General features: G+C 35.7%; 3 protein-coding genes across 5 annotated transcripts; all 3 read left to right on the forward strand.

Annotated features, from left to right (window-relative positions):
• Nucleotides 1-3,406: 3,406 nt before the first annotated feature.
• Nucleotides 3,407-8,223, forward strand: LOC137037920 (uncharacterized). Of its 3 annotated transcripts, none has more exons than XM_067412327.1 (7): nucleotides 3,407-3,492; nucleotides 4,177-4,308; nucleotides 4,396-4,524; nucleotides 4,724-5,436; nucleotides 5,576-5,637; nucleotides 6,325-6,482; nucleotides 6,633-8,223. In XM_067412327.1, exons 2-7 carry the CDS (start codon nucleotides 4,269-4,271, stop codon nucleotides 6,764-6,766), a joined length of 1,236 nt encoding a protein of 411 aa, XP_067268428.1. In that variant the 5' UTR covers nucleotides 3,407-3,492; nucleotides 4,177-4,268; the 3' UTR covers nucleotides 6,767-8,223. The 3 variants fall into 3 exon arrangements, with proteins under 3 accessions (XP_067268428.1, XP_067268429.1, XP_067268432.1); XM_067412328.1 differs by having other exon boundaries at nucleotides 4,396-4,512; XM_067412331.1 differs by having other exon boundaries at nucleotides 4,396-4,512; nucleotides 4,727-5,436.
• A 462-nt stretch (nucleotides 8,224-8,685) lies between these two features.
• On the forward strand, nucleotides 8,686-17,162 carry mturn (maturin, neural progenitor differentiation regulator homolog (Xenopus)). The gene is made up of 3 exons (XM_067412122.1): nucleotides 8,686-9,125; nucleotides 14,437-14,559; nucleotides 14,863-17,162. The coding sequence occupies exons 1-3, from the start codon at nucleotides 8,955-8,957 to the stop codon at nucleotides 14,968-14,970; spliced, it is 402 nt and encodes a 133-aa protein (XP_067268223.1). The 5' UTR covers nucleotides 8,686-8,954; the 3' UTR covers nucleotides 14,971-17,162.
• A 439-nt stretch (nucleotides 17,163-17,601) lies between these two features.
• On the forward strand, nucleotides 17,602-26,261 carry znrf2a (zinc and ring finger 2a). The gene is made up of 5 exons (XM_067412103.1): nucleotides 17,602-18,059; nucleotides 23,056-23,154; nucleotides 23,389-23,494; nucleotides 23,614-23,682; nucleotides 24,826-26,261. Exons 1-4 carry the CDS (start codon nucleotides 17,780-17,782, stop codon nucleotides 23,669-23,671), a joined length of 543 nt encoding a protein of 180 aa, XP_067268204.1. The 5' UTR covers nucleotides 17,602-17,779; the 3' UTR covers nucleotides 23,672-23,682; nucleotides 24,826-26,261.
• Nucleotides 26,262-26,881: the final 620 nt, after the last annotated feature.

Consider the following 26,881-nt stretch of genomic DNA (forward strand, 5'->3'; position numbering starts at 1 on the left):
AAAATATTTATTTATAGGGTAATAACTAGATGTCACTCATTGAATTGAAGATGAAAGAATCATTAAAATATTTAATATCATTAATATCATTGCATATTCTCTCTCTCTCTCACACACACACACACACACACACACACACACACACACACACACACACACACACACACACACACACACACACACACACACACACACACACACACACACACATATTATATATTATTATATATTATATATATGTGTGTGTGTGTGTGTGTTAGTAAGCAGCATATAGTGTATACTGTGCATTAAGCAGTGTGTTTATATTCCATTCTGAACAAAGCCATCTGTCCACCTTAGAGAATGAAGTACTGAGAATGACATGAAAAGCTGTAAAACTGATTAAGAGAATGACTCTGCTGGCCTCTAGTGGTGTAAAACAGGACTGAAATGCTACAATTTCAGCCAGATCTGATTGTTTCGCATGACCAATATTCAATTCATACTCTAATAAGAATTTGAGATAAAAGTATGATTAAAAAAGAAATTAAATCAATATTAAAGAGCTACAGGCTGGCGTTTTTAGTAAAGCATTTTTAATTAAGCATTTTATAGGCCTATGTTGCCAAATTAAAAATGTAAGACCCAGGTGACTAGGGTTTAAAAAAAATGAGATATAATCATACGTCCTCATTTTATTGATTATATTAACAATTGCAACAATTCAAGTTTTCTGAAATGTTATTTTTAAATACGCAAATGAGGCATTATCTTATGATTTGCTTAAATTTCCAGAACAGAAATCTAAACATTGGATAAAGCCAGTGTTATATTGCTGATATCAACGGTTTTCACTGAGGAGATTTGAGATCTCTATTTCTATCACTTCATAAATCAAGAAATACTGTCAACAAAAAAAATACTTTCACCATGTTTATAGGAATAGATTTGTATATATATATATATATATATATATATATATATATATATATATATATATATACAGTACAGTCCAAAAGTTTGGAACCACTAAGATTTTTAATGTTTTTAAAAGAAGTTTCGTCTGCTCACCAAGGCTACATTTATTTAACTAAAAATACAGTAAAATCAGTAATATTGTGAAATATTATTACAATTTAAAATAACTGTGTACTATTTAAATATATTTGACAAAGTAATTTATTCCTGATCAAAGCTGAATTTTCAGCATCATTACTCCAGTCTTCAGTGTCACATGATCCTTCAGAAATCATTCTAATATGCTGATTTGCTGCTCAAGAAACATTTATGATTATTTTCAATGTTGAAAACAGTTGTGTACTTTTTTTTTTTTTTTCATGATTCCTTGATGAATAGAAAGTTCAAAAGAACAGCATTTATCTGAAATACAAAGCTTCTGTAGCATTATACACTACCGTTCAAAAGTTTGGGGTCAGTAAGAATTGTTATTTTTATTTTTTTGAAAAGAAATGAAAGAAATGAATACTTTTATTCAGCAAGGATGCATTAAATCAATCAAAAGCGGCAGTAAAGACATTTATAATGTTACAAAAGATTAGATTTCAGATAAACACTGTTCTTTTGAACTTTCTATTCATCAAATAATCCTGAAAAAAATATTGTACACAAATATTTTGTACAATTGTACACATTAAATGTTTATTGAGCAGCAGATCATCATATTAGAATGATTTCTGAAGGATCATGTGACACTGAAGACTGGAGTAATGATGCTGAAAATTCAGCTTTGATCACAGGAATAAATTACTTTGTGAAATATATTCAAATAGAAAACAGTTATTTTAAATTGTAATAATATTTCACAATATTACTGTTTTTTACTGTATTTTTAATTAAATAAATGTAGCCTTGGTGAGCAGACGAAACTTCTTTTAAAAACATTAAAAATCTTAGTGGTTCCAAACTTTTGGACTGTACTGTATGTGTATATATATATATATATATATATATATATATTAAATCATGTGAATTATATAAGCAAATCCTTCAGAATATAGATGGGAATATTACAGAAAAAAGAAGAAAATAATAAGAAAAAAGAAAAAAGTTTTGCCTGTAGTTTCTCGCCTTAACATTTAAGCCATTATCTTTACTGAAGAAAAAAATCTACTCCTGAAAATGTATGATTTAGTGACACCTCTGGTAATGACTATGAGGAATGACAATGAAAATGTAAAATAAAGGTACTTCAAATTAATCAAAAGCAAAAACATAATGTCTTTAGATGCTTTTAAAATTTTGAATGCTCTGAGCTTGTTTAATTTGAACTGGTGAAAGGTTGCAGACATTTGGATTAACGTTTCATCTGATCTCTTATGGTTTTGAGCTTATTTTAACAGAGTCAGAAATCTAGTCTCTGAAAGTGCCCATGAGTGACCTTGTAATTTGACATGGAGTCATGATGTTTTTTAGCTGTTACACCTTTAACAAACATAGCAAAGGATTAATGGAGCAGATTAGTGCTTTCAGCAGTCTGGATTCAGATCATAATCACACACTAGAAGGATGGAATTGATACGTTCACGGAAATAAATGAACATGAATTGAAAAGCCCAGGGCAGTTTCTGGACCCTGTGGTCCTTTCTGTTGCTTCCTGTACAGACGCATGTGAACAGACAAACACCAGTGAGATGTCTAAAATACATATTTGATACAAATACAGATTTGTCTTAGGAACAATCTTAAGAAAACAGATAAGAAAAAAAAAGATTTACATTACTGATTTATAATAATTATTGTTATTATTTCCTAAGTCACTTTTTCAAAACTCTTCACAGTTTTCATCTTTGATCTGCCACAGCAGTTCATTTCACATTCAAAATATACTAAAACTACCATACACTTTGTCAGTCATAAATCCATGACCTAAAAACACTAACAACAAATAGCATTGCATGTTTTCATTTGTAATATTTCAAAGAATTATAAAGAATTTGACCTCTTTATTCTTTTGAATTCCTGGTACATTGTCCATGTTTATATTACACAAAAAAAAATATTCTTAAGATGAAGATGATAATGAAATTGATGCTAAAGAAATTGTTAGGTGTTCAGCTACGACAGGAACTTGCTGTGGCTGGTTTACCTGTTTTGATAATATTTCTTTTTTTAGATTTGTATTACTGATGGTGTCTAAGAGAAGAATTCATTTCATTTGCAAGATTTAGTCACTGAATGAATGCATGTTTTTTGTGCCAAAGCAATCAAAAAAGATCCAGTTTCACCCACACAGAATGCTTTATTGCTCGGAGAGCTCTAGAAAAGTGACCTAAGTAAATGAGTAATGACTGTAAGGAACATTATAGTTTATTCCTGCATTTCAATAAAAGGAAAAAAAACCTTCACGACGTCACTGGGTGCATTTAAAAGGCAGAATCGTCACAGGTATAAGAAGTAAAAAAACTGGGACGTAACTTACAGACTTACTTAAAGCCACTGAGGCAACAGCGAATTCAAATCAACATGTTCAGTTATATATCTGCTTAAAGATTGGTAAGAACATTTTATTTCACTAAAGATGTTTGTGTTAATTATATTTATATATTAAAGTGTGGGAAATATCACAACAGGAACAAATCAAAACTTTTCTATGGGATGCCCGGTTTTGTCTTTGTCAGACATAGCAGGAGTGTTAAATGAAATTAAATGAATTATTAAGTTTTGTGACACATTTTCGTTCATGAAAAAATTGCAGTTACATTATTTTGTATACAAGTAACCTTTATGGTTTATATTGTAAAACACTATGTGACTCTCTATAGACAGTTGTTGGTTATTTTACTTACCTTACTTTATATCTTAATTGAGAAAGGCACTATGGGACATCCATTTGTTTTTTGAAATGCTGGTGTTAATATCAATGAGTCATAGGAAAATATTGTAGCTAAATGAAAATGAATATTAAGAGAGTCATAACAGAAAAATATTGTATAGCAGAATAATCATTTGGAATTTGAGTTAAGAGATGAATTAAGAGATGATCAGAAAGTGAAAATCTGAGTAAATCATGTAGTAGATAACGAAGGTCTTAAGAACTTTGTAACAATTGTAACATAATTTCTTTTTTTCTCCCTTTTTTTAAGAACATTAGCTCACTATATATTAGCTTTATTTTAACAGAAGTTGCTTTGATCTGAGCAGATGTTGACATCTCTCATCTTGTCTTTCCCTCTCTAGGATTGTTTGGTTTTTCATTATAGCCTACGTTAAAATAGCTTATCTTCAGTGACATATTGCTCACATTGCAGACTCACTGGACGCTCTCCAAGATGGAGAAAAAAGCTTTTATTATTTTGTACATTTTGATCGGTAGGTGAATCAATTTCACAACAGTTGAGATCAAAAAATATCATAAAAATAATTCACTTATATGTAAAATATACATAATTGTTCCAGCAACTGAGTCCACAATAACAGACTCAACATCAACAACAGCCAGAACAACTCCTGCTGAATCTTCCTCCATAACAGCAACTGTCAATTCCCTGAGCGGAAGTCCTCTTTCTGACACAGGTAATGATTCAGGTAGGTCTGATTACACCAGTAGAAAAGACAAAAAAGTAATCTTATTTTATATGTGTTCAGTCTTACATAAAAATAGGAAAGTACAAAATAAACCTAGTATTGCTGAAATGGAAATTAATTAAACATGATACAATGACTTTTCTTTTGTCAGTGTTGACATACAGTTCAATCTAACCTGATCATCTTTTTCTAATATCAGCAGTTACAATCTCTACAGCTGAACCAACGACTCTTCCTGGATCATCCAACACTACTGCATCTAACGTAACATTGCCTGCTTCAACCATTACCTCTTCAGCTGCTTTTAATACAACTCAATCATCCACAATACCAACCACAACATCCACAACTAATGCAACATCTACCACAACAGGATCCTCAACAACCACATCAACTCTTGCTGGATCATCCACTGCTAGTGCATTTAATGCAACAACATCTAAATCATTATCACCTACTTCAGCAGTCTTTCATAATGCAACTGAACCATCCACACCGTTCACAACCACATCATCCACAACTAATGCAACATCTACCACAACAGCTTCACAACCAACAGCTTCTACCTTAATTTCAGCCGGTTCTGTTTCACCACCTTCTGCAAGTTCAACGCTTAGTATGAGCAAAACATCCACAACACCTACAACAATATCCTCAACAACCTCATCAACTCTTGCTGCATCATTCAACACAACACCACCACAAACCATACTCTCTTCAACTGCATTAAAAAGTACAGCTGTTAGTGTAACCAATACATCCACAACCACTGCAGGACCCACAGCTGAAGTGCCTACAGTACCTGAGATAGTAACAGATCTGGAGTTTCACTCTTCTGACACATTTACAAGCGCACTCGACAATTCAGAGTCTCAGGAGTTCAAGAATAGGTCTAAGCTGGTGACAGATCAGGTGAGTTATAGTTACTGTCTCTCTGATGACAAATTTCTTGACTTTAAACCTGCTTTTAACACAATATAATAAGTATTACAAACGCATCTACTGTGTAATTGCGATAATCTTTTTAATGTTTGTTTGCTATTTGTTCCAGCTTGCAGCTGTCTACAAACCCAAATATGATAACTTTCTCAGAGCGATTGTCCAAGGATTCAGGTAAATACAGAATATTGCAATCATGCTTTTTGTGTGTGTGTATGTGTGTGTGTGTGTGTGTGTGTGTGTGTGTGCTTTTGTTTATATTACATTGTGGGGACCAAATGTCCCCATGATGTAATATAAACCTGAGTTCACCTACATCGTGGGGACCAGCCAGCGGTCCCCACAATGTAAATGGGTTTATAAATCATATAGAATGAGTTTTTGTGAAAAAGTAAAAGTTTGCACAGTTTCCTGTGAGGGTTAGGTTTAGGGGTAGGGGCAGGGTAGGGGGATAGAATGTACAGTTTGTTCAGTGTAAAATGCATTGAAGTCTATGGAAAGTCCCCACAATTCACAAAAACAAACATGTGTGTGTGTGTGTGTGTGTGTGTGTGTGTGTGTGTGTGTGTGTGTGTGTGTGTGTGTGTGTGTGTGTGTGTGTGTGTGTGTGTGTGTGTTCACAGCTTTGGCTACTTAAGAGAAGCAAATTTCCTCACTTATATAGTGAAATATTATGACAACCGACTAGTGAGGACATCATGTTTTTATTAAAATCTAGTGTTTTGCATATGTTTCTGTGTTTCTTAGGGTGTAGGTCATAGAAAATATAATTAACCTGATATAAAATCAATGGAAGTCAATGAAATGTCCTCAGTAATATAATGAAACAAACGTGTGTGTGTGTGTGTGTGTGTATTTCAGACCCGGGTCAATCATCACGAGAACACAACTAGTTTTCAGCTCCAACACATCTGTACCTTCCAGAAAAGAGATTTCAGAAACCCTTTTGAAAGCAGTGGAAACAGGAACTATCAATACACTGAATATAATTTCTCAAACAATTTCCGTCAATGGTTCCAGTAAGCACTGACTCAATAGATATTCTCCTGTAATGTTAATATCAAGGAACAAGACACACACCAAAAATGTTTTTCCTCAGTTTGACTTGAATGAAGCGAAAAAGGTAAACTTGATCTGTTCCAGCTAATCTGTTAATCTTTTTATTACAGCTTTTACACCACCTGCTGCTCCTTCCACAGAAACTACAGCTTCAAGAGCATCAAAGATCGAATTACATCTGCTCCAAGCCACATGCCTCATTATTATGTCAAAAATATCGAGACTTTTCTTGTGGATTCCTTAACCATATATCAACCAAACCTGAGAGATCTGCAAAACATGCTGTATTAAATTAAACAGCATATGTATTATCTTATACATAATATTTGCAATTATAGCACACACTCTCAAGGTTATTTAAAGATAAGCTTAATTTTGCACTATTTCTCAAGAATATATTTCTTAAATTGAAAATTGCATATACTCATTTAAAGGCTGTTAAAAAAATAGAATTAATTTCTATTTTCATGCTTTCTTCTGGGAGGGAGAAGAAGATCTTTTCTGCATGTAATTCCTAATGTTTTTATTATTTCTATTATTATTTTTCACATTTAAACATTGTAAAAGTTCGCTCAGCTGTTTTAAGGGTAAATACTGGTTATATTCTGTTTTGGTCTTTTTTGTCATATTTTATTGTAATGATATTATGTGATTATGTGGCCCAAAATATTTTGCCTTCCTGAAAAGACACACTTCACAAACATTTTAAATGCTGAACATTGTGTCTTACTGTGCAATGAACAATTTTCAAAATGCAGCTAGACTCAGTTTACTTTTAGTTTTAGGTCACTCTTTCTGAGGCTTGTAAACAGCAGAAATTCATCTGGGAAACTGTAAACTGAGAACTTATTGTGAAATGTTGATAAGGGTTGATACAGTGATGATGGAGGAGCGTCATTCACTCAACACTGCTCCACGCTGCCAGTGATCATTCTTCAGGGATTTTTGGCAGTAAATTATGAAGCCGCAGATAGAAATGTCAATCAAGCTGTTCTGGTATGAGGATGAGAAAACAGAAAAATAGACACTCTGCTACTCAAATGTTAAAATCAGCTAGAATGTTCTCAATGGTGTGACCCTAAACTCTGACACTGCTGCAAATACAAGGATCACTGTTTGTTTGTTTGTTTGTTTTTGAGTGACAGACCTAAAGCTATCGTCACAGAGGGTCTGTATTTATGTTAACACTAAAGACAGCTATTAGAAATAATAAACATAATAAAATAGAGTTATTAGAATCCTCTTGGCTGCTTTTAATCCAGAGCAGCTTAGAATTCAGCCGACACCCTCCTGTGAAATAACCTATAGACAATATTACACACATTTAGTAGAAGGGAGATTCTTGAATTGTTTAACTGGGTTCAACCCTGACCTTTTCTTGCACATTGAACCCAACATAACACACGCTAGCAGTGGTTTTGCTTCAGTACCCAGATTTTGGGCTTCACATGCATTCTAATATCAAACTGTAGGCCTACTTTGATTGTACAAAGCAATAGACATTTGTTTTTATTTACACTGTCGTAGTACTATGATGGTAATGAAGGGTTAAAAAATAGTGCAGGAGTAATACATTTATGATGACTGTAGAAGAACATCATAGTGTTTTGTTGCTTAAAAAGCCTAGCAGACTGTTAGCTTGCTTCTGCGCATGTGCGTGAATGTGCCGCGATGAAGAAGTCCGGCATCTTTTTAAATAAAGATCATTTTTCATAACCTGAACTTCTGCCTTCACACTTGTTATACAATAACGATGAAGCTCTGTCAACAAAAACAACATATTTCCTCTGTTTCACTAATAGCATTATTTTCTGGGGAAAGGTTAGGAATTGAATACTCTTAGAAGTCAAAACTTAAGAAAATTTAAACATTTCTGAAAAAGAATGTTCTTCTTTTCAACGTAAATGTATAATTTTTACGATAATATTTTCGTGAATCTGGCCCACTGCTCCAAAACCAAACACTGGAGTAATGACGCCCTCTAGTGGAACACAATAGATACAAAATTACACTGCCGTTTCAAAACACACACGCACACACACACTAATAATAATAATAATGTTAATAATAATTTATATTTTCTACACAGCATCAAAATGGTATAATCATTTATATATTTTTGAACAGTTGAGAAAACGGGTGTCTCTTTAGAGATGGTTCCTTATGAAGAAGATGATGACGAGGGGCGCATGTGTTGTCATGTGACGTCATCCTGCTAGAGGACAGGCGTTGTTCTCCGCACAGGAGGGCTGAACCGGGTCCGGTCTTTTAGGTCCAGTTCAGGAAGACTAAAATTACAGGCCGATATGAGACAGTGAGACCACATCTGAAGCAGAATCCTCTCTAATCACCATGACGACGCAGCGTTAGTGCTCAGCATCCGCAGCATCAGCATCATCCGCGGCTCAGGTGCGCCGAGTCCGTCAGGAAGGATGGAGTTTAAAGAGCTGGTGGACACCGCCGAGAAATGGTGCTCCGGGAACCCCTTCGATCTGATCTTCGCCGAGGATGTGGACGAGAGGCGGCTGGACTTCTACGCCGAGCCCGGGATCTCGTTCTACGTGCTCTGCCCGGACAATCTCACGGGAGGAACCGACAATTTTGTAAGTATGACATAATCGAGTAATATCCTCGGGGGGAGGGGGAGCGGTGCGCGTGCCCGAGTGTGTGTGTGGATGCTGCTGTGTTCTAAATAGTCTCTTGTGTCAAAAGTACCATGGTTTTTGGACATGCTACTATGGCATTAGCATAGTTATTATTAGACACAGGGTAATACTATGCTCTTCATTGGAGTACTACGGGAATATGAAGATGGAAATGATTCAGTAACGCGTTGCATGTTGTGTACTATCACTGTATAGCCGATGTACTTTAAGCGTTTTAAGGCCTTTATCTGAAAGCCAGTGAAATGATGTCACTGTTTTGTTGACTGCAGTACTTTTTCTACACATGCTTGGTTGGATTTTTTGGATGCTGTAGGGTTGTAGGATGTGTCTGCCAACAATTACATTTTTATAAGTCTAATATTCAGTGTATAGACTGATGCATATGTTTTGGTCAGATAGGCATGGGTCATTATTGCATCAGCAGCACCATTTTGGGGCCATGATGTGGTCTAAAGCTGCACAGTTCATCAGACACCGTCACTGAGGGATAAATAGTGCAGATATTCTCTGTGTTTTTGGTGTTGTGATGTAGTAAAAACTCATGCTGGATTTGCATTAATGCTTCCCTGTCTGAAATGAAGCACAACAGTTTACTGTATTTCCCCTCACATCACATCACATGATCAGACCGCATCACCCTGCACCAGAGTCCCAGAGCTCACTAAAATATCAGCGCATGCAGCAGCAGGACAGGGCTCTAATTACTCAGACTGATCAATACAGAGTTCAGCAGGAGCACTGATTGAGAGAGAGAGAGAGATTTTACTTTATCAACAGCTAAAAATACAGTATAGGGCCAAAAGTCTGAGACTACATTGAAAATCCCCCACAGATCATTTATTATAACTTGACAAATTTGCTCCTATTTGGGTGTGAGCAAAAACACACCGTTTTTTGTGCGTGTCCCTTTAAATTAGGGCTGGGCGATATATCGCATGAGATTGTCACGCGCATTTTGTCAGTAAAGCCGGTTCCCTGATTGCTGCTAAATCACCATAACCCGCTTTCAAATGGAGCGGCATTTAATAGACAGAGCCGTAGATCACTGATAAGCCACGCAATATCGCGTTCATATCGCAGATGTATCGCCTTCGATAATGAACGCGATATTGCGTAGCTTGTCCACGAACTACGGCTCTGTCTATTAAATTCCGCTCTAATTGAAAGCAGGTGATGGAGATTTAGCGGCAATCAGGGAACCGGCTTTACTGACGAAATGCGCGTGACAATCACATGCGATATATCGCCCAGCCCTACTTTAAATGCAAATGAGCTGCTGCTCCCGGCCCCTTTCCAGAAGAGGGCGGAGCTTTAACAGCTCAACAACAACAAAGCTGGAGAATCTCACGCAGACAAAATGAGGATTGTCAGTAACGGTGTTCAGCCTTACATTGTTCAAACCGGAGTTGACACTGATGGAGAGACTCAGGAAGAAGTTACAACTTTTAGAATGAAACTGGACGTTTCTGAATGGTTAGTGGATAAATTGATGTAGTTGCTGTGGAGTTGATTCAACTCATCCACTAGCATGTGCCGTCATGTTAAAGGGTTAGTTCACCCAAAAATTTATTATTTTATCATGTATTACTCACCCTCATGCCATTCCACACCCGTAAGACCTTTGTTAATCTTTAAAATTTTTGTTGAAATCCGATGGCTTGGTGAGGCCCTCATAGCCAGCAATGACATTTCCTCTCTCAAGATCCATTAATGTACTAAAAACATATTTAAATCAGTTCATGTGAGTACAGTGGTTCAATATTAATATTATAAAGCAACGAGAATATTGTTGGTGCTCCAAAAAACAAAATAACGACTTATTTAGTGATGGCCGATTTCAAAACACTGCTTCAGGAAGCTTCGGAGCATAATGAATCAGCGTGTCGAATCAGCTGTTCGGAGCGCCAGAGTCACGTGATTTCAGCCGTTTGGCGGTTTGACACGTGATCTGAATCATGATTCGACACAGAAGTGTGGCGACCAGGGCGGGCGAGAGCCGTGAGGGAACGGCGCGAGGCCGGTGGCGCGAGTGTTAATGAGCTTCACCTGGGAGGCGCACCGGCCTTGAGTCCCTCACGGAGGAGCTCCGGGAGCATAAAAGGAGGAGCGACGTCAGTGAAGGACGAGAGAGGACCAGGCCTGGACTTTATGTTATGTTTTATAATGTTTGTGTGGCCGGCAGACGTCCGCGAGGGTCTGTCGGCATTACTTTCGTTTTGTTCTTTGTTTATTTTGAATTAAATTTTGTTGAATGTTCGCCGCTTCCTGCCTCCTTCTTCCCACATTTACGAACCTCGTTACAAGAAGATTCATAACGCTCCGAAGCTTCCTGAAGCAGTGTTTTGAAATCGCCATCACTATATAAGTCGTTATTTTGTTTTTTTGGCGCACCAAAAATATTCTCGTCGCTTTATAATATTAATATTCAACCACTGTACTCACATGAACCAATTTAAATATGTTTTTAGTACATTAATGGAGCTTGAGAGAGAAAATGTCATTGCTGGCTATGGAGGCCTCACTGAGCCATCGGATTTCAACATAAATATCTTAATTTGTGTTCCGAAGATTAACGAAGGTCTTACGGGTGTGGAGCGGCATGAGGGTAAGTAATAAATGACAGAATTTTCATTTTTGGGTGAACTAACCCTTTAATCTTTTGTTCAAATGACGGCATGACAACAACACTCTACTACAACTCTACTACTCTTCTCTAAAGCAGCCCAACATGGCCTCACCGCCTTTGTTGCGTGTTCTCAGGAGTGGGGTATATGTACATTTTAGGTTTAGTGATGTTACCAACCCAGGAAGAAGCTTGTTGTAGTCTCTACCAGCCGTTTGTTGTAGTCCTTAAACAGCAAATTCTTTAAAAGAAAATATCTCTCTTTGCATTGAACTTCGAGTGTCGTAACTTTGTTTATGCTCAAACAGCAACATTACACACTAACTAGAATTAAAAAAGTGAAATCAAAATCAACCACCCCTTTAACTTTTCACTGAGATTGTTATGATGACAAATATGTAAAATATGTAACAAAATACTAGAAAAGAATGCAAAAAGGAAGCATTTTCACTAGTGGTCTCAGACGTTTGGACTATACTATATAAAATGCGGTGCAGATGATTGATAATAGCTGTTTAGACATTGTTTTAGCAAGCTTGCATTTGGTGGTAACACTTCACAATAAGGTTTAATGTGTAGTTAATTACATTAGTTACATGAACTAACAATGAAAATACATGTAAAGCATTTATTAATATAAGTTGATGTTAATTTCAACATTTACCAATACATGCTCAAAAATTGTATCTGTAAAATGATTTAATTGACCTAAGCTGACGTGAACTAACAAGGAAGAGTTGCATTTTTATAACCAATGATAACAAATTGATAAATACTGTGTAACTAATGCATTGCTCATTGTTAGTTAATATATAACCAACGATTACTAATAGGACCTTGTTATACATTCAGTCTGGCTACATTCTGGTGACATTCGTGTACTTTTCACTGTCCATTTGGAAATATGTTGAATAATGAAAGTGAAAGGGGTTTGTGAACAGCCACTAATGTTGATTTTTGAATTAAATATTTAAATGAAATGACATTTTAACAGATTATAAGATTGCTGCCTTGTCAGTACTTCAACTGAACTGAATTGATTTGAATTGGTAGAGCTCCTCTGGTTTGGCCTGCGGAGGTTTTTCCCCTCTGTTCCTGTGAGCTCTGGACCAATGCATAAATAATCTCTGAAATCAGTCAAAGAAAGTTTTCTATCCATCGCTTCAGGCATTTCCTCACAACACAGCTTGAGCTGAGATCTCTGGAGAAAGACAGAGTGTGTAGAATTTGTTCACCACATGTTGACGTTCTCTGTTGAAACAGGACAGTAGGGTGGGACATATCAATATTAATAGACTTTAACCAGTAATTGAGCATTTTAATTATTTTAAACTTTAAAATACTTTATTTTTTCTAGTACACATGCACGTAGATGATAGACTTAAAGTGACATGCTATAAAACGTTTGATATGATGAGGTTTGAGATAATCATATATTTTCCTGTGAGCCAGAATGATTGAAATATCAGCACATGAAATATCAGCACAATGTCATGTCCTTCCAGTGGATTTTAGAGAGCATTTAGAGCAGCACACATGCACTAAAACTGTCCTTATATCATTTTGCATTAAGTGTACAGCATTCAACACACAAAACATTGATTTATGTTAGTTATAACAGCACAAACTTCAGCGTTTATTGCTCTCTCAGATACTCTGAATGCCAGTAAAATATTAGTAAACAAACAGTAAACAACAGAAATGTATTGTATATCACAATTAATTTGACCTTTTGACCTAATTGACATCATAAGGATTTACACAAATGCACAAACTGACAGTGTAATCTTATTTAGTTTTAGAACTCTGTCTATTGCATTGTATTTGAATCCGATTCTATTTCCTCATTAAACATTTTTTCTCAAATGCCGTTTGGGAGGAGAAGATTATGTGGGCCATCTACTGAAAACGGTCCCTCTCGCTCGGATAAATATAACGGGACAAAGAGTTTTAGTGTCCCAGATTCTCTGCAGGAAGCTCAACTTTGACGACTTCAAAGAATTCCTTTTATCCATATACTGTATGTACCTATTTTATAAATCTAGAAATAAATATAATTGGGAGTTTGTGTTAATAAAAATATTTTTACTTGTGCATATTTGTAGTCTGATTTTCCAAAGGAGATCGATACTGATATATGAATTGCATTTCATTGCATATGATTTCTAGATGTGTAAACATTTGTCATAAACATGTAAAACACTGTTTACTGTGCTTTGTGACTCCATGAAGCAAAAATATAAAAATTAGACTCGCAATTGGCAGATGTTTTTATACAAAGTGACTTTGCATTCAAGGTATGTGTGTGTATATATAAATCAGTTCATTCATTCGCTGGAAATCAATTCGAACCCATGACCATGGCATTGCTCGTGGCATGTCCTATCGAGCTACAGAAATATAAAGAACACCAGGTTTAGTTAAATTAGTATTTGAAAAAATAAAGCAGTTTTGAAATATGGTTAAATAAATATTTATGCACACACACAATTAAATATAAATTAAAATCTTAAATAAATACGAAAATTCGAAATAACAAAGAACTACAAATCTAAATGTATGTGTTGCGCTGAATGCTGCTGGTGAAATGATGTGTTTAATCTAATCCTGTGTGTGTGTTTTCAGCATGTGTGGAGTGAGAGCGAGGACTGTCTACCGTTCCTGCAGCTGGCGCAGGACTACATCTCCTCCTGCGGGAAGAAAACACTGCTGGAGGTGCTGGACAAAGTCTTCAGATCCTTCAGGCCTGTAAGTCTCTCTCGCTTCACGTTTATCAAGAATAATAAACAGAATGAACAATTATTCAGCCGTGTATATTTCATTAGTCCACGTAACATTTGCCAAACACATTATTATAAAATTTGATTGATGTGCAGACACAGGTGTGTGTATATTTTAGACATTTCAAACGTGGCTCATTCAATCTGATTTTAGAGCCAGAACTGTTTACAGTCTTCTAATGGAATGTCTGGAATATGTTGCATCTGAACATTCTATTTGGTTCTGTTCTGGTTTCATTCTGCATGGAATGACTGTGAAACTGTCCTGCAGCTCCTGGGTCTTCCAGATATTGACGACGACACGTTCGATCAGTATCATGCAGATGTGGAGGAGGAACCAGAGCCAGACCACCAGCAGATGGGTGTGAGCCAGCAATAATAGCCAGCAGTGAGGCTCGGCGCTGGGCCACCGTCTCTGCATCAAGCCCTGCTCTCCTAACCTTACTCACCTGGCTCTTCTCCTCACACACACACACACACACACACACACACACTGCACCATTACACCCTTTAATATTTGGACAGCTTTTCCTGCACCCTGATTTTAACTCAAATGATCATGTTATTTTGATCTATATTATTTGTCATGTCATGATAACTCTTATCACATTCAAGCAGAGAAAAAAACATCTCATTCCCAGCTTCCTAAAAAATCTCCCTAACCCATCATGTGACTGGAGGTGACATCATAAGGTAGTAAATATGTTCAGAATGGAATACTGCATACAGCTGTCACATGATTACGTTGCATGCTTAACTCAGCATGTGGTGTGTGGTTGTCATCTTCAAAAATTAGGATATTTTGAATCTAATGCGGTAAAAACATTTTAGTTCTTCATAATTAAATTGAAAAAAATTGCAATTAATATCAGTTCCTATTCATTCATGAAATTGCAAATGGAAGGTAAACGCATAGCATTATGGTATACAGTCCGTAGCGTCAGTACTTCACATTTTGATAAATGTTGTATATCATCAGGATATTCTGCAAATTAGTAAGAGTAGTGTGCTATTCTGAACATGACAATTTGTGAAGTTGAATAATTAAAGATGACACCATAAGAAAAGTCTTTATTTTTGGGGGGAATAATGTGCACCAATGAATACGTCACAATAAGACCAGGAACGTGTAATAAGAATTTTGATTTCATGTTGGCTGTAGAGAATCTAGATGTTGATTGTGGATTTATTGTACCCTTGAATGAAACATTTAACCCTGGGTCACTTCTTTAGGATTGTACTTGTATTGAAATGTACTTTAAATCACTCCTAAATGACAAATAACCAAAGCTGACTTCAAGTGCAAACAAAGCATCTGTGGTTAAAGATCAAATTAAAGAAGAAGATCAGAAGTCTGATAATCACTGAGACAGAGGTTATTGTGTTTTTGGGTGGGGTCTCCTCTTATTTTAATCCTCTCTTTGCCTTGATTGTCTTTTGATTGTATTAATCAACATAATGTATTTAGTCCTCTGAGTTAAGAAAGCTCAACTGTGAGCTTAACCAGAGAAAGCTCAAACTGTGTATCTAAGTCAAGAAAACAAGTTCTGTTCCACACTCTTAAAATAAAGGTTCTTTCGTGAATCCGCTTCTTACAAAAAACCTTATTTTGACCTCGTAGGGTTCTTGAAAACACTGATTAGGCCAATAATGACGTTCTTCAAATCACCAGAACTTTCCAGAATGAAAAGAGAATGAAAAGTTCTTTGTGGAATTTTCATGTAAATCCCTGGATCTAACTGGAACCTTTATTTTGAAGAGTATTTATCAACTGATTCATGTCACTGATGTTGCCATGACGTGGTCAAAGCATCATTTATCTATCTGCTGTCTCATATCTCATGATGATGATGATGATGATCGAAGGACTGCACACACAGGCCGTGCCGCAGCAGAGGTCAGCAGAGGCAGTGCGTGTCTCTCCAGGACAGACTGTACACCACAGTGTGTGAATTTGCTGACTAAACTTCCGCTGTTTTCTGCTTCCATAGTGTCTTCCTGCACACGTCCAGTCTAAAGTCAAGCGTAGAGATGAATTTACCAACATTATATGGAAGTGTGTTGCTGAGATCAAAGCTGCTGTTTTTCTGTCTCGTTATGTAACCGTTAAATCTCTGTACCAGATTGTGATTTGATTTTGTTTTGTTTGTCTCATAGTCTTCAGTGAGAAACTTCTGCCACTTTTTGTCTAATTTTGATTACTTTTGCTTAACCATATTTACGTCTTTATGCACTTCTGTAACAGCTAAAGCTCTGCACTGCATTTGTGATTTCTGTTTTATTCATATTATTTTATCAATATTTATCTATTGTTTATTTATTATAGCTTACCCTTTTATTATATTTATTTATTTACGTACTCCTTTGTGTGTGTAAATCCATTTGTGGATGATATTTTAGTCACCTTTATAACTAATAATTTAATTTCTAAGAAGATTGTTCACAACCTACAATGTGGTAACTGGAAATATTGTTATTGATTTAGGTGAATATTGATCAGCCTGTTGTTTAGAGTCATTTAGAATTAAACTGGAGTAAACTTGTTTGGGTCAGCATGTACTGTAACCTAAAATTCAGCAATTAAATTTGAACCTTATGAGTGTATTCTGTATTTCTTACCCTAATTTCATCTTTGTGTGCGTTTTCATAATTATTCGACACAAGCTGTAACCTTCTTCAGCAGATCACATGACAAGTTCTTGGACTTTGGTTGGGTGAATATTTTACATTTAATATGCACGTAGTAAAACGTCTGACTAAAGGAAACAAGGCTTTGAATGTTATGATGTTTGGTGGGATCATGTGAATGGGGTTGCAACTTGCATATAAAGTCAGTAATTGAAGTGTTTATGACTACACTGAGTAGAAATATAGTAATATGACAAATCTATTTACAAATGATCAAAAGAATGAAGTATTTAATTGATTTAGGTGGCGCTAAAAAATTCAAGAGGAAGCATCAACAGATCACGTGATCTTGGCGTGACTCTGTTTGAGTTTGCAGTGTGCACGGCAGGATTTACTCACATTATCTTTGGGAAGTGTGAAAAGTCGTTTGGGCTTGGCGCTTTTGCGCGTTTTTTCGGGTTTTATTTATTGTTTGTTTTTTTTTGTTTATTTTGTTTTTTTTTGAGGCTGCAGGCTCAGTTTGTGGCTTCTAGGATTTTTAAAGACTGATATTATAAAGAATGGGTCCGAAACAGAGCAGTCCATCAGTGAGTGTTCGGGTCAGGTCTTACTCCGGTTCAGATGTGAACAGCGGGAACGCTCGAGCTGCGGTTCTGCGCTATTACGCGGGCGGTTCGACGGGACAGATCGGCGAACGGGTCCAGTATTCACCGCACAGACCCGGTTCATTCATCCAGAGCGCCATTATACCCACCAGCGGCCGGAGAGATGAGACAGACGGGCAAAGAACAATGCTGATCGGCTCCTTACCTGCACACCTGACGCCTCACCTGCTGGGCGGTAAGAGGCTATTATTAATATGCAATAACATGTATGCTTTTTAAAATATTATAATGAGTATTAATAGGCTACATATATATCATTGTTATCACTATATATATATATTTCTTATAATTAATTATAACGTAGTTAGTACTCATAAACGTTATAATATTAATATTTTTGACCATGTATGATTAAATGCCTGAGCTTATCATAGTCACAAGCTCACATATGTATTATTATAATGTTGCTTATTGGCCATTTATTTTGATTATGACATGGTATAATGCCAATAATTGTATCTTATTGGCTTAATATGGTTATTCAACTTATTTATATATTATAATAAAAGTCTTATACATTAATGAATCATTAATGACATTTTATGATGAGTTAATCACATGGTAATGTGTATGTATTATGATATATTATAATGTATAGCTTATCAACCTTATCATTAGGTTAAATTTGATGTGATTATGATATGGTAATTTATTGATGTCATAAAGTCAATGTATGCATTATTTTGTTTGCACCTTACTGGTCTTATACTTATTGTATCATATGACAATATTATAATCACAAATGCATTATAATATATTTTATTCACCCTATTGTAGGAGCTTATCGTAGGTCATTAAAATATATTTTTATGTAATGTAGGATAGAGTGAGATTTGTAATACATCGATTTAAAGTTTTACAAGACCACCTTTGCTTGACTGAATGTTTCATTTTTAGTCATTGGTATATTTGTGCGTTTCTGTACATCATGTTTTGAACAGTGTGATCTAGAGCAGAACTGAACGCTGACTGTTGTTTTGTTGTGGATTTGTTATGGTAACTGTAAACACAGAGACTTCCTCATACAAGAATTAGAGAACATGGAAATAGAGCACAGTTCTTTAACGGTGCAGATGTTTTTATGTTGACTGAATTACTCTGAAATATATAATTATGTACTTTGTTGAAAGGTTTGCCTGTTCAGATTCAGGCCAGGTCGAATATATAAAATGTTGTGTTTTTGTGACCTTTGAGTTGCAATAAATATCAAACATTTATTGTGTTATGTGGAAGGTTACAATGGTTATTTAATATAATCTGATAATGACGGATTATATTAAATAAATCATTCATGAATTTTCTGGTGGTCATATGTAACGCATTGCTTTTCATTATTTGACAGTTATTGTATTTGTTAACGAGACGTTTACGAGCCATAGTTCCTGTTGAAATCTAAGTCTTGTTGGAAATAACTATGAGCAAGTGTTTGCATGCCAGCTTTTTGATTTAAGGCACAGCCTGACCTACAAAGTGGCTATTTTATAAGGTTTTCTGCTGTTGTAATTGCAGCATCAAACCAAAATGAAAAAAAAAAAAAAAGTCAAATTTAAAATAATGATTTCCCGAACAGTGCTTCTGTCAGGTTAATGTGTTAAAAGTGTCACAGTGTTTATACTTTTCAGGAAATCAACCTACAAATGGTGTATTTACAGCAAAGATTGAAGGGACAATCTGCACTTACTGTGTCAAATTAGAGTGTGAAGGTCAAAGTGCAAGAGGCATATCTGTGTGTCATGTGTTTGCTCCAGATGCACTGTGTTCAGTAAAGCCCTGTTTGCACCTGGTGTTAAGATGCGTTTTGGTCGATCGTATCACGTAGGCGAGGGAGACACATACCCGTTTACATCTGTCTCTTTTGTCAACCTTCAACCACTTCTGTCCTGTTTGTTTTGTTTTTTGTCTATGAATCAAAAAGCATGTGTTGAGAATTTTTTCCCTGTACATGTACAGTTCCTAATGTGTAAAAAATGAATCGATTTTGATATAAATTTAATTGAAATTGGACCTGAGTCACATTGAATTGTGAAATTTGTGTCAGTCCCCAGCCCTAGACTAGACAGTGTTGTTTGGACAGCAGTAATCCTTAAGCAACCTTTGCCGTCATAACTCACTCAGGCATGTGTTTCAGTTTGACCTTTAACCCCACATGTCTCTATAAAGTTGCCCTACAGACCTTGATTCCACTAGGCTACAAACACATAACACACATGCACACAGCTGTCTTATGGATTGACTTTCTGTTGAGTGTGTTTGTCTGTAATCAGTCTTGAGCTGCTGCCGTGTGTCTGAAGGCGCCTTCCCATGAACACACAGCTGACCTGTTTTTTGTTTTGTCAGTGCAGACTGAGACTGATAAACGAGTGTGTGTGTGTATGTGTGTGTGTGCACTGCAAGAAATTATTTTCTTACTTAGATTTGTCTTGTTTCCAGTCCAAATATATAAAAATTCTTAAATCAAGCAGCATTTTCTAGACAAGTAAATTGTTGTCTTTTCATAACAAATAAATCCAAATTAAGTGAGTTTTTCTTTAAAACAAGCAAAATAATCTCCCAATGGAGTAAGCAAAATGATCTTGTTTTTGGTTTTAAATAAGATTATTTTGCTTACCCCATTGGGAGATTATTTTGCTTGTTTTAAGGAAAAACGTACTTAATTTTGATTTATTTTTTTCTGAAAACAAGACTTGTCTAGAAAATGCTTCTTGATTTAAGAATTTTTAGATATTTAGACTAGAAACAAGACAAAAACTCTAAGAAAAGCATTTTTTGCAGTGTACTTGTACAGTTATCTTTGTGAGGACCAGTTCATTCAGAGGAAACTTTGGCCGCTCCTCACTTTCTGTCACCCCTTTAAATGACTATTTGAGGGTTAAGACTTGGTTTAGGGTTAAGGTTAGAAATAGGTTAAGAGTCAGACACTTTAGATGTGATGTTTAAAGGAGACCTATAATGCCCCTTTTACAAAATGTAATATAAGTCTCTGGTTCCCCAGAATGTGTCTGTGAAGTTTCAGCTCAAAATACCCCACAGATCATTTATTATATATGTCATATATATTTGGGTGTGAGCAAAAACACAACATTTTTGTGTGTGTCCCTTTAAATGCAAATGAGCTGCTGCTCCCGCCCCCTTTCCAGAAGAGGGCGGAGCTTTAACAGCTCAACAACAACAAAGCTGGAGAATCTCACGCAGCCAAAATGAGGATTGTCAGTAACGGTGTTCAGCCTTACATTGTTCAAACCGGAGTCGACACTGATGGAGAGACTCAGGAAGAAGTTACAACTTTTAGACGTTTCTGAATGGTTAGTGAATAAATTTATGTAGTTTCTGTGGAGTTGATTCAACTCATCCACTAGCATGTGCCGTCATGTTAAACTTTTTTCATCAAACTGACCCTCGTTTGTGAAGCAGTCCGGTGTAAAATGACGGCATGTCAACAACACTCTACTACAACAACTCTTCCTCTTCTCTAAAGCAGCCCAACTTGGCCTCGACCCCTTTTTTGCGTGTTCTCGGGGGTAGGGTTTATGTAAATTTTGGGGTTAGTGATGTCACCAAGAAGCTCGTTGTAGTCCCTACCAGCCGTTTGTTGTAATCCTTAAAAAGTGATTTCTGTAAAAGAAAATATCTCCCTTTGCATTGAACTTTGAGCGTCGTAACTTTGCAGATGTTGTTTATGCTCAAACAGCAACATTACACACTAACTAAAGTTAAAAAAGTAAAATCATAATCAACCACCCCTTTAAGGTTAAGGGTCTAGGGATTATATTATATCAATGAATGTCCTCAAAAGTGTGTGCTGTAACCCAGCACTCAAGTGTTTAGACTGAGTAATAACATTTGCCCTACTTATCTAGTTAGTGATTTACAGGTCAATGCATAAATGATTTCTCACTTTTAAGCCTGAGACTTCAGTATTTGCAAAGAACAGAAAACCTGTTCAACACAGTTGAACTATCAGGACCGCTACATATCTCATTACAAAAAGGACTGAATTTACTACTTTTGTGTAGTGCTCAGTTTTTACTGTGCATGAATATCAGAAATGCATTATAAGTAGTAAGCTTTCTTTATTGTATTCTGTTGAATAAGCATATCTATCTGTACATTGATGTGTATATTGGGCTTTTCATGCACATAATTATACATAATGTTATAGTGATTCCCTTCAGCTTGTTAGAAATGCATAAACATGATAATAAATTAATGATGATTCAAAGCGTTTTAGGTGGTTTATTCTTATGTAATACATTAATAGATGGAAAGACAGGATACTCACCATTGGGAGAGTCTGTGTGCACATGGCTTGTGTGTGCCTGCATTGAAAGCGAGAGTGTATTGCGTCAGGAAAAAATTAAAGTTTACAGAGTTTCAGTAACAGTACTACATCAAACTACTATAATGTTGAAAATAATGTATAATAATGCAATGGGGGAATGTTTGTGGGTCCTAATAATGCCTCCCAATGTCTGATTATACCAGTAAAATGGCCTACATTATTTTAAATATGTAGTCAGTGACAGAGTGCAAGCATGTGTCTAACATAATTTTGTGTTTTCAGCTTCAGAATAATGAATATTTTTAATTCTGGTGTCAGCATTGTCCTGTGCATTGAGGATCAGGATCAAGTCCCTGATGAAGCCTAATACTAAATTTAGCTTCTTAATCAACAGTACATTTTTGTTAACTTTTTACCATATGTCTTGGAAGTACTTTATTTTGGCTTATTGGGATAGTATCGAATCGTGTCACAAGAGCACTGTTACACTCCTCTGAAAGTGTGCAGAGGTTTCATGGTAATCATAATGAACTTGAACTTTATATGAACTTCACTGGAATTGAAATAAAATCCACATAGTGACAAACCCTGCTTTACAGTCATTCAGCCATGTGCAGCTCGACCACGTGCTGTGGGTTTTATATATCAGCTATATTGTTCATATTGTGATGATAACCTTGTAATGCACATTACAGTAAATAGACTATCAGAGGAGTTTACAACTCTTCCAAAATGGCTTTATAGCCATGTAATCTTATAATTGCTGTTTACTGAAAGGAAATAAATAAGTAGGTTTTGTTATCTTTCAGCTGACCTACATGATGTAGGGGAAATAAATCATACAAATATGTCAATAGTTAAGAATGAATTTTGTCTGTTTTGTTTGTTTCAGCTGGATTCGACTGTCCCATCTGCTCAAAGTTTGTCTGCTCTGATGAAATAGATGAGCATTTGCTCATGTGTTTCTCCAAATACAGACTCTGTTATAATGGTGAGAACAACCTTCACTATCACACACTAGATCATTGGCTTGTTAGTGCAATCCTGAGCTTACAAATATGAAAACGTATTTCATGCTGGACTGGCTTGTTTTTGTTCTCCAGTCTATTTTAATGCTCATTTGTTTTGTTGTATAACAGTGCCCTTATGTGACATCACCTGACTCCTGCTGCTCTCAGCTGCTCTGATATTGATAGTGATGTTGTGATGTTTTATCTTTCTGTAGATGATGTTTTATCTCAGGAAGCTGGTGAATGTTCAATATGTCTGGATGACATGGTTCAGGGGGACACCATCGCTCGACTGCCCTGTCTCTGTGTCTACCATAAAGGGTATGAGAATGTTCACTAACACTTTCAGGGGGGTCAATGTATAAAGTCATACACACACTCATACACACTCTCATACCTGCTGTTGTCTGTGATAATAATCTAATCTTCTGCTCCTGCAGGTGTATTGATGCATGGTTTGAGGTCAGCAGGTCGTGTCCAGAACATCCCACAGATTAACTTTCAAACAGGTCAGATGTTGCACTAACAGAGTGATTTCAGATTACATACAAATCATATGTTTTTGTTGCGATACATATCAGATATATATAAGCTATTAACTAGTTACTTAAAGGTGCCCTAGAATTAAAAAATTAATTTATCTAGGCATAGTTGAATAACAAGAGTTCAGTACATGGAAAGACATACAGTGAGTCTCAAACTCCATTGTTTCCTCCTCCTTATATAAATCTCATTTGTTTAAAAGACCTCCGACGAACAGGCGAATCTCAACATAACACCGACTGTTACGTAACAGTCGGGATCCTTAATATGTATGACCCCAATATTTGCATATGCCAGCCCATGTTCAAGGCATTAGACAAGGGCAGCCAGTATTAACGTCTGGATCTGTGCACAGCTGAATCATCAGACTAGGTATGCAAGCTAGAACAACAGCGAAAAATGGCAGATGGAGCAATAATAACTGACATGATCCATGATATCATGATATTTTTAGTGATATTTGTAAATTGTCTTTCTAAATGTTTCGTTAGCATGTTGCTGATGTACTGTTAAATGTGGTTAAAGTTACCATCGTTTCTTACTGTATTCACGGAGACAAGAGCCGTCGTTATTTTCATTATGAAACACTTGCAGTCTGTATAATTCATAAACACAACTTCATTCTTTATAAATCTCTCCATCAGTGTGTAATGTTAGCTTTAGCCACGGAGCACTATCAAACTCATTCAGAATCAAATGTAAACATCCAAATAAATACCATACTTACGCGATTAGACATGCTGCATGACGAACACTTTGTAAAGATCCATTTTGAGGGTTATATTAGCTGTGTGAACTTTGTTTATGCTGTTAAAGGCAAGCGCGAGCTCTGGGGGCAGGGAGCGTGAGCATTTAAAGGGGCCGTGGCCTAAATCGGCTCATATTTAATGATGCCACAAAATAGGCAGTTAAAAAAATTAATAAAAAAAAATCTATGGGGTATTTTGAGCTGAAACTTCACAGACACATTCAGGGGACACCTTAGACTTATATTACATCTTTTAAAAAGACGTTCTACGGCACCTTTAATTAAAAAATGGCATTGTTTCATGCCCAGTACCCTGTTCATACCATATTTTATACAAAACTGTGCATTTTTACTCCTGCAGGTATTTACAGTAAAGAAGAGCAGCAGAAAAGGGCTCAGCTGATATTTTCTCAAGGATCTGAGCAGCTTTAATATGGACATAAAACCTGCTGTGCCTTATCTGAATGAAAGCATAAATATACTTTGCACAGTTCTGTTATTAAACCTGAAGGCTGTTTAACAGTAATCTAGCTGCCATCTTTTTGCAAATGACACTCGGTAGAGATCAGGTGATGGACTACAGTATTACTGCTTCATGTGCTTCATTCAGGATTTCATGATCAATAACCACATGATAGGATTTTTTTTTTCTCTCCCCCAAAAGGAGTTTCTGATGAACTGTTTTTATCCAAAGAAACAGTTTTGTTTTAGTTTAAAGACACAACTATAGAGGAAGATAAATGACAGAATGTTAGTAACAATGTGACATTTTTTTGTAGACTTTTAATTTTTGAAATTACTTTTACAAGAAATTGACCTATTAATGGTTATTTGTGTGTTTACTGATATGTTTTTGACAAGTGCTGTTAATTTTTTCAATGTGTTGCTGTGTATATAACAGGTGGGCTACTTGTGATGAACAAAATAATACATAATAATCTATATAATATTCCCATGAGTTGTTATCTGCAAGCATAAATCCATCATTATAAATTAACTCTAAGTGTAAAGATTTCTGTCCTGCTTTGTGTTTCTGTACTGTCCTTTTCACATAATTTCACAGCTCATAGGTTTCAAAGTCTGCAGCGTGGTTGGAATTCTGTATAGGCCTATACAATTTCTTACTGTATTGTTCACTGATCCCGTGCAGGAATGTGATGTTTTGTATGTCGCACTGAATGGTTGCTGCTGTGGTTACCAGGAAGAAACATGCATAAAAGCATTTCGGCTCCGTCTACTAGCATACAGTGACATTTTTTTGTTTTGTTTTAAGAGTTATAAAAATGTCAAAAGTCGTATTAGTGACAAACAGTGACAAGTATCTTGATATAATGTCATATGTAAACTTGAACGGGCATTGGGCATGTATTTATACATCCGATATACACTCGCTGGCACTATTTCCCAATATCCAACTTGAAGAGGACTGATGAGAGAGAGGTTTGCAGCCTTCTTATTTCTGCTTTAACATTTAAACTAGAACACTGGTTCTAGTTGTTACCTTTTTTTTTTATTAGTGATTACTTGACTAAAACAGACCATAAAATTATATAATGTAATAATTGTTTCATATTATTTATTATTATTGTTAAGTCATTAGCTAAATTTAATGTGCTTTACTAATTTATGGCATTGTTAACATCACTGTATGAAAGAGATGATAATTAATTGATAACTTAAAAATATTCGTTAATCACATGTAGGTAGGCATATTCATTGTAATGTAGGCCTAATCACAACAGCGCCTCAATGTATCATCCTGAGTGCAAAATTGCTCTATACTAAAAAAAATACCAAAATAATAAATGCATAAATTATGTACAATTGTTAATGTGTATTTTCTTGCAGTTTTTAATAGTAAACCTATTTAATGATCATGAACAATTAAGCGCACTCAAATGTCGATCGATGCTCTCCTAGTGACAACAGTGGCAAAATTGTTGAATGACATTCGTTTACATTTTGACATATTTATAAACTTAAAAACTTTTTATTGCCTTTGTGACACTTCCTCAAATTTATTTATCTTTATTATCTTTTTTTTATATATTTTTTTAGCCAATATAGAATCATAATGTTGAATTTTCAAGTTGATTACTTATAAAATAGGTGAAGTATTAGTATCTTGTGTCTCTCATAGCTGCACTTTGTGTAAACTGGTTGAGCTGGAATGTTCTCTCAAATTCTTGCTGCCAGCGATTAAAAGTGAAAATAGATCGTATTTTACCTGCAACATTTTACATCTGAGCTTATACTTTAAATCATTCTTTTTTTAGCTGTTTATCATTAATTTATTTGCTCTTAGAAGCCTTGAACATTTCAATCAAGGTGAGTTTTCTGAGGTGAGGTGCTTGAAAGTGACTTCAGCATTAACCTAGTAGCTATAAAATATTAACTTAATGAAGTACACAACGAAA

This window comes from Chanodichthys erythropterus, chromosome 15, assembly GCF_024489055.1.
Source record: "Chanodichthys erythropterus isolate Z2021 chromosome 15, ASM2448905v1, whole genome shotgun sequence".
Lineage (NCBI taxonomy): Eukaryota > Metazoa > Chordata > Actinopteri > Cypriniformes > Xenocyprididae > Chanodichthys > Chanodichthys erythropterus.